Source organism: Hemicordylus capensis, chromosome 6, assembly GCF_027244095.1.
Source record: "Hemicordylus capensis ecotype Gifberg chromosome 6, rHemCap1.1.pri, whole genome shotgun sequence".
NCBI lineage: Eukaryota > Metazoa > Chordata > Lepidosauria > Squamata > Cordylidae > Hemicordylus > Hemicordylus capensis.
Genome location: NC_069662.1, coordinates 34,641,423 through 34,655,819, shown reverse-complemented (window position 1 = coordinate 34,655,819; position 14,397 = coordinate 34,641,423). Strand labels below are relative to the sequence as shown.

General features: G+C 48.3%; 1 protein-coding gene across 5 annotated transcripts in view; it reads left to right on the top strand.

Moving 5' to 3' along the window:
* Window positions 1-14,397, top strand: part of LOC128328981 (RNA binding protein fox-1 homolog 1-like) — a 78,019-nt gene that overhangs the window by 23,228 nt on the left and 40,394 nt on the right. For all 5 annotated transcript variants that reach the window (XR_008309488.1, XR_008309489.1, XM_053259299.1 and 2 more), the window contains exons 3-7: window positions 8,276-8,419; window positions 9,250-9,303; window positions 10,052-10,144; window positions 10,398-10,458; window positions 12,471-12,524. Coding sequence is in view for 3 of the 5 variants with exons in the window: in XM_053259299.1 (XP_053115274.1) it covers window positions 8,276-8,419; window positions 9,250-9,303; window positions 10,052-10,144; window positions 10,398-10,458; window positions 12,471-12,524 (406 nt within the window). In the remaining 2 variants the exon portion in view is untranslated. The remainder of the gene's footprint in view (window positions 1-8,275; window positions 8,420-9,249; window positions 9,304-10,051; window positions 10,145-10,397; window positions 10,459-12,470; window positions 12,525-14,397) is intronic.

The window sequence follows — 14,397 nt, the reverse complement described above, 5'->3', positions numbered from 1 at the left end:
TTTATCCTCCTAGCAAATGTTGGGCCTGGCGGGGAGTTTAGTCCCCGTTGAACTTGTCTTTATGAGCAAAGAGTCTATAGCATTTGAGGGTAGGGTTGCCAACTCTGAGGAAAGCTATTCCTGGAGATTTCTCCCCCCGCCCCCAATATTGTTCACAATATCAAGCCACTAATATCTCTAGGACTGCTTTTTAATCTTTCCTGGAGATTGATGCTCACTGCCTGAGACTCCAGGTCAGTCTTGAGGGTTGGCAACCCTATATTTGAGGGATGCATCCAGACTGGGGTGGGGTGATGCAACGGGACAGGGGGTGGGACATTTGAAGGGCAAAGGGGATTGGCTACTGCCTGGTGGATTGTTTGCATTTGTGAGTGGCTGGAATTTGTGTGTTGTGTTAATGGCAACGTTTTGGAGCTCCTTGCTGTAGACCCGGTGTGTTCAGGCAGGCATTCTTGTGGCACAGCCTCCAAGCCTATCAGCAAGCGTGCATTCGCTGCGTTCATTGTGGAGCTTAATAGCTCACAAGGTATCACTCCCTACATTAAAATGGAATGTTTGGCTGCAGACATGCCCAAGGCCTAAATGAGGATGGAGGACCTCTACTGGCAGATGCCTTTCATAAAAATGGCAGGGTGTCAGCATGACATCTTCCCTAGGGTTGCCAACTCTGAAATTATTTCTGGATAATTATTTATACACACACACACACACCAATATTTGTCACAATATTCAACCATTAAGATCTCCAGGCTTGCTTTTAATAGTCATCTGCAGATGGATGTTGATTCCTGGAAACTCAGGCCAATCCTGGAAGGTTGGTAGTCCTATTCATCTCCCACCCTCACCTCCCTGCCCAAATTGGTCCTGGGCAAATGTTGTTCATGCTGCTGGAGAATATCCCTTTGGTGTGTTGTCTAAGAATTCATTTCCTTCCAACCTTGATTGATAAAGCTCAATTCCCTCTCCCAACCCAGTGATTCACAGGAAAGGGATTGGGCTCAGTAAGTGGAAAAGCAGTTGAGGGAGGGTGATTTTGAGAGGGGAGGGCCAGCTGGGGGAAATGGGTTAAGCCAGTAGTGGCTCAAGCCCACTACGTGCCCGAGGCAGGATGCCAAATGCCTTGCACACACCCATCTCCCCCTCTAAACCTTTTTTTAAAGCAGGGGGCAGGAGGAGGGCATCTTGCTACCTCATTGGTGCCCCAATAATCTGCTACTGAGGCAATCGCCTCACCTTGCCTCACAGAAGGGCCATCCCTGGATTAAAGCAGCCTGTTCTCATCTAAGCAAACCTGATGCCTCCCAAAGCTGATTTTCATTTAATATATAGGGAAATAATTATGTTAAATGTTTGCTGTGAATTGTCTAGTTTGGCCCCAAATGAATCCTTTCCATTTGGCCTTCTGAATGTAGATTTCCTGGCAAACGTTGGCAGACTTTCAGATGGGGAGATGCCATAACCTTTAATCCTGCCATTGTTACAACAAAACCTATTACGAATTGTCAGAATTTTGAAACTCAAAGCCTCCCTCCAGCCCCCAGCTGCAAATTAAGCATCATCCCACTACACACACACACACACACACACACACACACACACACACACACACTATTTTTAACATGTGGATTCTTGAGGGCACAAACAGCAACTGAGCTCACATGGATATAGGACTCCAAAAGGGGTATATTTATGCAAATATGCATTAACAGAAACCATTCAACATGCAACATAACATATTCCCTTCCCACATATTTCTTTCCCCATACCCCACTCTATCTCCAAAGCAGAGGTCATGCTTGGCCGCCCGGCACAGGTCACAGAAACACTGGGCTGCCCAGTGCAGCACAGGCCGACAGTGTGGTCACCACACCACACAGGATAGACTAAAGCAGATTTGGGTGCCCCCAGGGGGTATGGAGGCCCTGGACATCCACCCAGAAGTCCAGGGGTAAGAGCGCCTCTGAAGCAAGATACGGTATTTTGTCAGTGGTTAATACACATATCCAGTTAGGTCAGTTGGGCAGTGTAATACATTTCACCCAGTGTGGTTAACATAGGCCTAGGGTTGCCAGCTCTGACTAACGCTATTCCCAGATAATTTTTCCCTCCAATATTTTTTCACAATACCAAACCGCTGAAATCTCCATCATTGCTTTCAATAGTTTCCTGGAGCTTGTTTCTGACTCCTGGAGACTTCAGGCCAATCCTGGAGGGTTGACAGCCCCATATAAGCCTGGTTCTCATAAATGGCGGATGAGCTAGTGAAACTTGCCTCTGGATTGTACAACTTCAGATTGCAGTTGTGCGGCTTGCATATATTAAATATTTCTCCACACACAAATAATTATCTGTACATAGAAAGGCAACTGTCATGGAGATGGCCTGATCTAGCCTTTTCTCTTAGTTTTCTATGTGCATAAGTTTCCCTTATGTGAGGCCCAGCCTGCAATCTAAAGAGGTACCATCCAGATCCAGCCTTACCACCTTATCTGTTGTTTGGGAGAACAAGGCTGCGTGTTTAACCTTCTGTGTGGTGGCAACTGTTCGTGTGCTGCTGCTTCAGACACACTGAAACTCTCCCACATTTGATTCTGCCCCAGCAAGCTTCTTTGTACATTCTTGTCTGTCGCATTCATCATCTGCTGTGGTCTTTTCAGGACCACATTTTGTTTTATGTGGAACTTTTGTCGTTGTTAATGGAAAAATAGGATATCATCCTTGTGTTAAATAAATATGCACAAGCACATGTCCCAAACAGGCCCTTCCTTCATTGCTAGGCTGCAGCAGGAAATTAAAAGACAAGTTCAACTTTCCCCTTCCGGCTGCTGGATTAATTGCTTCTCAGGCTCCCTCCCTAGTCTCGGCACTTCAGACATTGCAAGAGAGGGTCACCCACACCTCGCCCTCGGAATGTTGCATCGTGGTGATTGCATTGTGAGTTCAATCTAGCCATCTGCATGGAGAGGCAGAGAGAGGTGCCAGTTTGGGGTGATTCTTTGCGTCACCTGATCCCCGATCTTCTCCACAGACATTCCCACCACTTGAGCCCTCTCGCACCCAATCCTGCTTCTCTCCACTAATGTTCTTTTGCGTGCTCGTGTGTATCTGTCCTGTTCATTAACCCAAGGCAGAATGTTTGCTGGTGCATTGGAACGTCTCCTTTTCTGGATGGTGGGGCAAGGTTGGGAAGAAGAAAGCCTGGCTTTCCTTGAAAAGCAAGTTGATCTGGTTTGGGTTATGGAATTTGGTGAAAATAAGGTTCTCGGTCCCTTTTCTTTGGGGCTGTCACATCAGCTTTAGAAAATAAACCCAGTGGCTGATGTACTGTGCAATGTTCCATCTCCCTTTTAATAGAATGTGCATGTGTAAATAATTGTGCTATCCATTGTGCAGCTGAGTTTTTACAATTCTTGCATTTTGCACAAGAGCGCTCTTGCACAATTGTGCACATGTTCTGTTAAAACAGAGATTCCCAACCTGTGATACCCCTGATGTTGCTGAGCTATAGCTACCATCGTCCCCAGCTATAATTTATTGTGGCTGGGGATGATGGGAGTTGTAGTTCAGCAACATCTGGAGTACCATAGGTTGGGAACCCCTGTGTTAAAACGCAGACAGACTGTTGCATAGTACATCAGCCATTTTCTTGTGGCTGATCTACCCATGTAGAGAAATCCTGCAGTGCAATTCTTGCTGGTCAATAATCCTATGCAGAATTTATACAGCACTTTCAGATGTTCAAAGTGCTTCATGTTCGTTCATTCATTCATTCGATTTCTATACCGCCCTTCCAAAAATGGCTCAGGGCGGTTGTAAGGAATCCATTATCTTGGATTCCTTACAACAACCCTCTAAGGTAAGGATTACTATCCCCATAATGCAGCTGAGGCTGAGAGGTTTACCTAAGGCCATCTAGTGAGTTCATGGTGAGATTTTGAACCAGGGAAGTTCTGTTTTGTAGCTAAAATCTTAACCACTACACTAGTTCTCAGTACCACTTCAGACCACAAGTGGAGAGGTGCATATTTGAATCTGGTATAGTGTGGTGTAGTAGTTAGAGTGTTGGACTAGGACCAGGGAGACCTGAGTTCAAATCCCCATGCTCAAATCCCCATTCAGCCATGAAACTCACTGGGTGGCTTTGGGCCAGTCACATATCTCTCAGCTTAACCCTCAAAGGGTCGTTGTGAGGAGAAACATAACCATGTACACCGCTCTGGGCTCCTTGGAGTATGAGTGGGATATAAATGTAATTTTTTTAATTAAAAAAAGTTTCTCTACATACAAAAATATTCATAGTTATGGAAATCTAGCCTATCAGACAGAAGCCTGGATCAGAAAACATTTTTGTCATGCTACTTTTCTGTGTTCAGTGAAGACACACACACACCCTGAGAGTGGACACATGGGATCCTCCAACAGAGGCAGCACAATTCCAGAAAGTTTGTGCTAGATGTTAGGTAGTTACCATATTTGTACAATGCCACTTTGCCAAAGTGTTCTAAGTAGTTTACAGTTTAAAATAATAGTTTATAATCCAAGAGGCGTGATACAAAAGGAATAGAGAGGGAAGAAGGAAATACACACATTCCTTTTCAGTTACATCAGGACCAGGATGACCACTGATGAAGGCAGTCCTTGAAAAGGATTAATCAGATGGCTGTTGATTCCAGCTGAGCTGGTGGAGGGGGCCTCACCTTGGTAAAGTCCCACTGCTAGATGTTTTTGGTGGCTCCCTCACCACTGGTCTCCATGGGCCCCACTTGGCCACTCACTCACTTGCCATAGGTGCAGTCTAGTGATGTCACCATCCCGGCGTGAGCCCATCCCAGTGAGAACAGGCACCGGCGGATGGTGACATCAGTAGGGCCACATTGCTAGGGAGGCAAGTCAGAGAGGGTAGTGTTGGGTGAGTGACCAAGCGGGGGGCCACAAAGGTGAGCAGCGGATGAACTTGGTGGCCCCCCTCAGTCCCACTTGGCAGTCCGTGTGCTCTGTACACATCTGCTCAATTGCGGATCTGTCCCTGGGCGTCATCACCACTCCCTTGGCTCTGAGGCAGCCATGTTAACCGTCTGCTGATGGTGGCAATTCTGGGAGGGGAGGAGCTAAAATGGCAGTTGGTCCCAGCTGATCTGTCTTGCCTCCCCCTCCTAAGATTTTTCTGCACATGTGGATTGGCATTTGTTTGGTCCCAAAGGACCCATTTCAGGACTGTGTTGTCTCCACTGGGTTTCTTTTCTAAAGGAATTTGACCGTGGTGAGCAAAATTCATCAGAAAAGTCAAATACCGTTGTGTCACATCAGCATCATCCATGCAGAGGATCTCAGCCATAATATATCGGTGTGATTTGCGCTCTTCAGTGCATTGGGCAGCAGTCTGCTAGCTGAAACTGGGTAACTTAAGACTGACAGCTCATCTGGGTAGTAAACGGTGTCTTTGAGTCCATGCACACGGCGAAAAGGCGATTGCAGGTCATTTTCACACCAGCTGTTTAGTCTGGGATTCGTTCTTGCAGAGAACAGGAACGGAGTAAGGTGCAATTAAGAGGCCATTCATCCATAATGCTGCCCTGCTCATCAGGAAGTAACAAAATAAGCAGAAGCTGGAAGCAAAGAAGCTGCTAAATAACATTGCAGGGGGGCCTTTGAATGGGGCTTACTTACCAGTAAGCATTATAGAACAATCTTGGCCATGGAGACAGGCATTGCTGGGCAATATAGTGCTGTACTGAGTGCCGTGTGTGGAACTACCATCGTAATTTTTCCTTCCAGCATTGTAGAATAGCTGTACTACTGGGCTCTAGTGTGGAAGCAACCATAGAAAGAGCCACGTGCAATGAAAGCTTCCAAAGTCTAGCCATCCTGTGACAACTGAAACCCTATGCAAAAACCACAGGCCTGTGCAGGCAACATGTGACTCCCTAGATGCTGCTGGACTACATCCCCCATCCTCCTCAGCTGTAATAAATTGTGGCTGGGGGTGATGGGAGTTGTAGTTCAGCAACATCTGGAGAGCCACATGCTACCTACTCCTAATCTCCACAAAAAGAACTGAATCTTTATTTTTTCTATCTTTTCCTTGTCTTATCCCCAAGCTTCTTCAAGGCATATATTCCTGTGAGGCTGATTAGCTCAGACAGGGGTTCCCAGCCTTAAGTCCCCAGATATTGTTGGACTACAATTCCCATCATCCCGAGCCTCAGTGGCTGTAGACTGTGGTAGCTGGGTGATGGGAATCATCTGGGGACCCAAGGCTAGGAATGCCTGAACTAATGGTTTCCCTAGGTTACCCAGCAAGCTCCATGTGGCAGAGCAAAGACATGTGCTGTGTCCCACTTAGTCTGGGGCTACTATGCCGGTCGGCAAACCACCAATGACTGAAGTTGGCAATAAAGTTCCCTGTGATGTGAATGATAACCACAATGTGAAAGTCCACTCAAAAGTCATAGCCCTGGCAACATGGGGAAGGGCCACAGTTCACTGGTAGGTGGTCCCTGGCTTCTCCATTTAAAAGGATTACAGGTGCTGACATACGTCTCTGCCTGAAACTCTGTTGTCAGTCAAAACACAATATTCAGCTTGCTAGTCCAATGGTCTGATGCAATATAGGGCAGCTTTAAGTGCTCAGCACTGGGGTGGAGCACGTATATTAGAACAGAACAGAAGAATAGCCCTGCCGGATCAGGCCCAAGGAAGCCCATCTAGCCCAGCATCCTGTTTCACACAGTGGCCCACCAGATGCCTCTGGGGAGCCCGCAGGCAGAGGCGTAACTAGGGAAAACGGCGCCCGGGGCAAGCACTGAAATGGTGCCCCCCCCGCGCCCCCCCCCACATACTACATTATACTTAGGTTTTTCCTCACAAGCGCCCGCCGCCGCCGCCAAGCCAGGCCACTGACTGGCCGCCAGGCGCCAGCAAAGCAATGGGGGGGCGCAGGCGGCGCGGAAGGGACCGCTCGTGGGGAAGGGGGCACCGACGCGCTCCCTTGACTGCTGCAACGCTGCTGCACTGAGCAGGAAACATTTGTATTAACAAAAAAAATTTAAAAAATTTAAAAAAATTGGTCATGGCGGCGCCCCCCACGTGACCAGAAAAGATGGCGCCTGGGGCACGTGCCCCCCTGCCCCCCCTATAGTTACGCCTCTGCCCGCAGGCAAGAGGTATGTGCATGCCAGGGGCAGAGCCACAATTGGGCGAACGGGTTCAAAGAACCCAGGCTGCTGCCCAGGCACCCTCCCTCCGCGTCTGATGTCAGATGCGGAGGGTGCTGGTTTAGCTCCCGAGCAGGGCTGCGCGGCCCCGTTCGGGAGTTAAATGGCCGGTGCTGCATTCACGGTGCAGCCAGGAGTGGCTCTTCCCTGACTTTAAGACAGGGTAGAGCTGCTCTTGGCCGTGCTGCAAATGCAGCGCCAGCCTGGCTCTAACTCCCGAATGGGGCCGCGCAGCCCTGTTCGGGAGCCAGACCACACACCCCCACATCCACATGGCTAGCCCCCGCGTCTGATGTCAGACATGGGGAGCGGTCCGGGCCACGATGGCGGCCGGGCACGGGCCACTCGCAGTCTGGCCCCGCCACTGGTGCATGCCCTCTCTCCTGCTGTTGCATCGTGCCTCTGAGGCTGGAGAAGGCCCCACAGCCACCCGACTAGTAGCCACTGATAGACCTGGCCTCCATGAATTTGCCTGTCCCTTTTAAAGCCATCCTCTCTATATCCTAGTATGCTTCCTCTCTATATCTTGCCTTTCAGGGGCATGTCCCCGGGTTCGCTCTTAAAATGAACACATGTACAGCTATTCACACAAGCACATGTGCCTGTGTACAGACCCCTGCACACATGTACAGTATAGAGCAGAGCACAGTATAGAGCCTCTGCTGATTTGAAACCTGCTCCCTTTCTCCAGTAGAAGGGCCAGAGGAGCGCACAGTATGTTTGTCATGAGGATGTTGTAGAAAATGGGCTCCCATTGGCAGCTTAACTCTTCACTCTTCCGCCTCATTGCAAAATTTGGACCCACAGATTAACGTCATGATGTTCTGAGTTTCTGTGCCTTCTCTCATAACTGCCTGGGATCTGGTTTGGATAATACCCTTTTGTTCGGAGTTGCATAAGTTCGGTCATCTTGTTCCTCTATGGCTGAACAGGGACTTGAATGCCAGCCTGCTAGGCTCCATGCTGTGTTGTACCACACGCCTTCTGTGCAGTGGTGCATGGCAGGGCTGACTCAGTAGTGTGTGTGATCCTGCTTCGTTTCTTCTCCCACCCTTCCCCAGCAACCAGAAGAGGTCCCTGCGCCTGAGCTGTCACCTGAAGCCGAGGAAGCAGAAAACAGTGAGAACAAAGCCCAGCCCAAACGCCTACATGTCTCCAACATCCCCTTCCGCTTCCGCGACCCAGACCTGCGACAGATGTTTGGGGTGAGTTGAGAGGGCTGGATATTCACACCAAAAAGTAGTGCTTGTCCTCCAGCAAGAGAGAGTGTTGCTCTTTCATTTCTGTGACCCTTTATCCACATTCTCCATTGGCCTTCAGAGTAGGGAAGGTGCCAGGCCCAAGGCTCAGCTTGGTGGGACTCTTAAAGCAAATGTCTAGCAGTGCTGCTGGAGGTTGGTGCTCTCATGCTAAATCCAGTGGGTTAGAGACCTGGAGCTTGGCCCTACTTGAGGCAAATGGGAGTAGGTTCTGCATGTAGGCCTGAAGGACTTGAGATGAATTAAATCCTTCAGGATAGGCCTGAAGGACTTGAGATGAATTAAGCATCATATACCCACATTGGAGGATGGATACAAGTGGCCATTTTTTGGGTGAGATGGAAGAAGACAACAGTATTCCCTCGAACAGGGAGTCCCAGATGTTGTTGACTACTACTCCCATAATCCCCAAGCCAAAGCCATTGCTGCTGGGGGTTCTGGGTGTTGTAGTCAACAACATCTGGAAATCCCTGTTAGACGGAACACTGGTTGGCAATGTAGGGTGAGCTGGAGCAAAAGCACCACTAATTATAATGGACAACATCTTTCCCATCATTTTCACATGTAGCCTTGAAAATGCAGGATAATTCTGGGCTGCTGGACAATGCCCGACCTGGCCAATCCCCATGCCACATAAGGATGGGGGCTGTGAAATTGATCATAGCAACAATGCTAGAGGAAATAGTATCAACTGTTTCCCGGCAGACAGCTTTTCTGATCAAATAACGCCCTAATTGTCCGAGTAAATGACTGGCATTACTCTTTTTTCCCCCTAGCAATTTGGGAAAATCCTGGATGTGGAGATCATCTTTAATGAGCGTGGCTCTAAGGTATGGGGCTATCAGCAGCTAAAGAGTGGGGTGAGAGGGCCTTCCAGGCAGCACTGTGCATAGTCTGCACCAGGGGTGTAGCTAGAAGAGAGGGGGCCCATGTTCATCACCCCTCTCCCAGGTGGCCCCTCAGTGAGGGAGATAATGAAGGAAATAGGGAGGAGGGGTGGAGCTGGGGGGGGGACCCTCTGGAGCTTGGGGCCCCGGGTTCTTTGAACCCATCCACTCAATTATAGCTACGCCCCGCTCAAAATTGCAAAATAAATCTGTAAGAACCGCTTCATGGAGAAGCTCAGTTTCTCTTCCGCATGTAGTTCTAATCCAGAGAGCCCCAGAAACAGAGGAGCTCCCTTAGAAGCCAAAGGGAGAAGGCAGAGAAGAATTTCCAATCTAAAGAAGAGAGACCTTCGTTCTTCCCCCATTTCCTTGCTAGTAGAACAGAATCAGTTATTTAAAATACCCCAGTATTGTTGGGGGGGGGTGTTTGGGGGCAAGTTTTTGCAGAAAGTTGACAGTGTAGTGCAAACTCGCAGAGGCTTTTAATGCATTCGGCTCTTTTTTCAATGCAGTGCCACTGGGAAGACATTTGAAAAGAGCAAATGAGTTCCTAACGCAGCAGAATGTTATAGATGTACCACAGCTACATTCAAAGGCATTCAGTATTGACAGCATAACGTGCTTATTGTGAGTTCTCTGTCATAATAACATCTTTCCAACTTCCAAACTTGTAAGTCTCTGTTTCTTTTAGGGTTTTGGCTTTGTCACCTTTGAAAACAGCCAGGATGCTGACCGGGCACGAGAGAAGCTGAACAGCAGTATTGTGGAAGGGAGGAAAATTGAGGTGAGAATTTATTCTGTGTGTGTGTGTGTGTGTGTGTGTGCGCAAGCTACGGAAGGGAAGTTCCCATAGGCATGCAGGTGTCAGGTGCACAATCCTAGTGCATGGATGCTGAAGAAGTAGTTAATTAATATGGAAGTTACTGGGTGGGGGTGATATCAGGAGAAGCATATGTCTCTTGTTTGCTCACTATCCTCTAAGCCATTGCCACCAGTCTTGCATGCAACTTCTCTTCCTGTTTCCCTTTCTGATTCAGGTCAACAATGCCACGGCCCGTTTAGTCACCAAGAAGCCCCCAGCAGCACCTGTGGTGAATGGTATGTAGTGGTAGGAATTAGTTCCTTTTCAACATATTGTTCCTAAAAAGAAAGGTGTTTGGCTCAAACTTGAGTTCATGCCACATACCTGAGCAGTCCTGACTGTTGGGAATTCTCTCTGGTAAGAGATACCCTTCTATTACAGCAGTGTGCACAGAGGCAAAACACAGCGGAGTCTGCCCAGGCATGCATGTTTGCTAAGAGCCAAAGAAAGTAGTTTCAAATCAATATAAGGAGTCTTTATTGGAGAACTCTATTCTAGATAGGAAAGTGGAGATAGAATCTCTAATTTATCTAGCTAGCTGGATGCAGAGAGATGCTGTCTGCATCTCTGCACACATGGTGCAGAGAGAGAGGCGAGTGTGTGTGATAGAGGGAGGGAAGGAAGGAAGGAGAGAGAGAGAGAGAGAGAGAGAGAGGCAGAAAGGAAGAAAGTCCCTGAGAGTAGGAATCTGGATTTCAAAGGGATAGTGTCAGAGCAGTAGAGAGGAGGGATGACCAATGTCTTGATCCCTCTAGCCCTCTGACTCACTAATCTATCCCCCTCTGTCATTGAGGCATGAGGCAGCGTGGAGTCCTTCACTTCCAACACTGATGCTGAAACAAGTCTGGGGGGTAAGGTCTACCCTGGTAAACTTTGGCTTAAATAAAATGCTGTTTCTCTGCCCTGTGCCACCTGGCCCCACTATGCAGACATGATGCAGCAATAGCTAACCCTAACCCTATCCGGCTGCTGCCTGGCTGAGTCCATGCTTCCTCCAGCCCTTCAGTCAGCTTGCTTTGAGAGGAATGTAGAAGACCCTAAACCCGGGTTGCACAACTTCAGCCCTTCTACAGATTTTGGACTACAACTCCCATCATCCCTATTGGCTACTGTGGCTGGAGACTGTGGGAGTTCTAGTCCCAGAACAGCTGGTGGACTGAAGTTGTACAGCCCTGCCTTAAACCAAAGGATAGTAGGCTCCATATTGGAATCTCACTGCACGATCCTATGCTTGTGTATTACAAGGAACTCGCACTGCATCTGATGCGACTTACTCCCTAGTAAGCATGTTCAGGATTGCAGCCTTAGCCTGCCAGACACAGCCACCTCATCCTCCCCATGCACACTAGAAGCCGCCACCCTGAAGGGTTCTGTGGTATGTCTGTGAGAACTGAATGCTGGTGAACACCATATGAATGGGTGGGAAAGACCTATGTGTTTGGTTCCACTCAGGTGGCTGTGGTAATTGTCCACATAACACAACTAGGGATGTGCACGAACTGGTTTGGTGGTCATTTTCCAGACCTCCAAACCGTTTTGGAGGTCCAGCATTCGGCCAGCTCAGCAGCGGGAAGGGGTTACCTTTAAGGAGCAGGGAGGGTGACCTTACCCTCCCCGCCCCCACTTCCCCCCTGCTGACGCTGTTGCCAAAATAGCTGGCACGGAGCTGCAGCGTACCTCCTTGCTGCCCCGGTCAGCGTTGTACAGGAAGTGGCCAGTGCACACACGCATCTCGTCCCTGCTCCTTAAAGGTACCCTGCCGGACCATGCACATCCCTAAATACAACTACACGGGATGGCACCATGCAGAACTTGCAGGATGGTGGTGAATGAAGGGGACCATTCATTCAGACCATTCAGTCTGTAACAACATGCTGTACAGTATTTGAAGCAGCAACAGGGATGTGGAGTTTAGAGGAGGAACAGGAAGCGAAGGGGTGGAGTGAATGTTCAGAAGATTTAGAGAAAGAGCAGGCAGTAGCTGTATTAGTTGCGGAAGCATTCTATAAATAAAGAGAAAGAGTTTACGTAATCTTCAGTTGATTCTTTGCGTCTGAAGTATGGTGCCAGAGGACAGCATTGCATGAAGGTTTTAGTGTGCTCTGGGGAGGTTTTTAAGTGTGGAGCTGGACTGACTGTCCCAATATGGTTATATGGGGGTGGGCAGGACAATAACGAAGTGTGTGGGACAAGTTTCTCTTCAATTCTCCTGCCCACATCTGCCTGTCCCCCCCCCCTTTTTTTTAAGGATGGAAGATCAATCCTGTGATGGGTGCTGTCTATGCCCCTGACCTGTACACAGGTGAGTGGCCCATTCTTGTGACTTATTTCCCTTTTCAGTCTCCCCATGAAGTCTCATCTGTCCTCTTTTCTCCACCTTTGCATACCACTTAAAGTAGTCCTTGATGCTTGCAGATGCTTCAGGTAGAGTCCAACAATGTTTAAGATCTATGCTCAAATTCCGTTTTTTACTAACAGTTCTGCCCAGGCCTGACTGTACTGTAAGGCCGAGTGAGATCTCTGCCATGATTAAAAGACAACAATAAATGTCACATCTATTTTATTTTTATGGTGTCATAGGAACATAGGAAGCTGCCTTATACTGAGTCAGACCATTGGTCTATCTAGCTCAGTCTTGTCTTCACAGAATGGCAGCGGCTTCTCCAAGGCTGCAGACAGGAATCTCTCTCAGCCCTACCTTGGAGAAGCCAGGAGGGAACTTGAAATCTTCTGCTTCTGCTCTTCTGAGAGCAGCTCCATCCCCTGAGGGGAATATCTTGCAGTGCTCACACTTCTAGTCTCTCTTTCATATGCAACCAGGGCAGACCCTGCTTAGCTAAGAGGACAAGTCATGCTTGCTACCACAAAGAACAGCTCTCCTCTCCTGTGTTTCGTTCGTGTGTGTGTGTTGACTATTCAGTACATGCGTTGGCTAAATTGACTGGCATACTGTGCAATGGTACGCCAGCTTAGTAAAAGTTCAGGCATGCAAGTTGTGCAAATGCAAAAAATGCACAAATGACATTATACACTATCACGCCCATTATTTCCAATGGGCTTACTCTTCTGTGACACTGTTTGCACAATTTTTGCACATGCATGCAATGTTATTAGACTGACGTCCCTAACAGCAGTATGTCAGTCATTGCCTCAGCGGTCAAAATGTTATGGGTTGGCTCTGATCCTGTTCAGAAGGTCTGACAGCCCCCCCCCCCCACACACACCCAGGGCAGACTGCTGTTGGACCACTCCTGGGCGCTTTCCAGATTAGCTGCTCAACAGCAGCAAAATGCTTCCATTCAGGCAAATCGCATTCAAAATATAAATAGCAAAGCACACAGCAGGGGGCGTAGTCTCGCAGAAACTAGCAACCCATAAACTCAGCAACTTTTTAATACCAGATATACGATGTTATAGCACTATATTGCAGCGATTAAATTCGAAACAAGGCATTGGAAATATGAACAGCACCCTGCTGTCAGCATAGGGATTGCGGTGGCACAACACAGGAAGTATGGAAGCACACTTCAGAGATACGTTGTGACCCCATTGGAGGGTGTAATCTGGAAAGCATCCTGGCCTGACTGAGAATTAGCATTCCTGCTTATAGATAAGGTCCTCGGGGGAACGGTTTGTGCAGTGTTCAAGTGGCAGGCAAAATTTGGATAAGCTGGGCGGCAGAGAGTTGTTTGGCTCTGTCACCTGCATAACGCTTTTCTGCTACTGATGGCACCTCCCAAGAGGCTGCTCTTCAGTCGTGGTGGAGCTGCCAGTGTTATCAAGCTTATACAGGACCCTACGGCATGTCTTCTGTTTGGAGTAGCCAACTGGAGCATCCCAAAATTGGGCTTTTGAAAATATACAGTTATTCTAGGCTGGAGGCATATTGGGGCTTATATTTATATATTTTTTTCCAGGTGACTACACCCTGGCTGTAATCTGTGTTTTCAGTGGCTTCTCTGTCATGCACTGGGGTGAGAGACAATCACTGATATTTGGCAAGTGATTTGGACAGCACATGTCAAATATCAGTGATCCTATTTGGAGGAGAGCTGGTTTTGTGGCAGTGGGGGTGAATTGTCCCCTTTGCTAAGCAAGGTCTGCCTTGGTTTTCATTTGGATGGGTGACTACATATGAGCACTGTAAGATATTCCCCTTAGGGGATGGGGCTGTA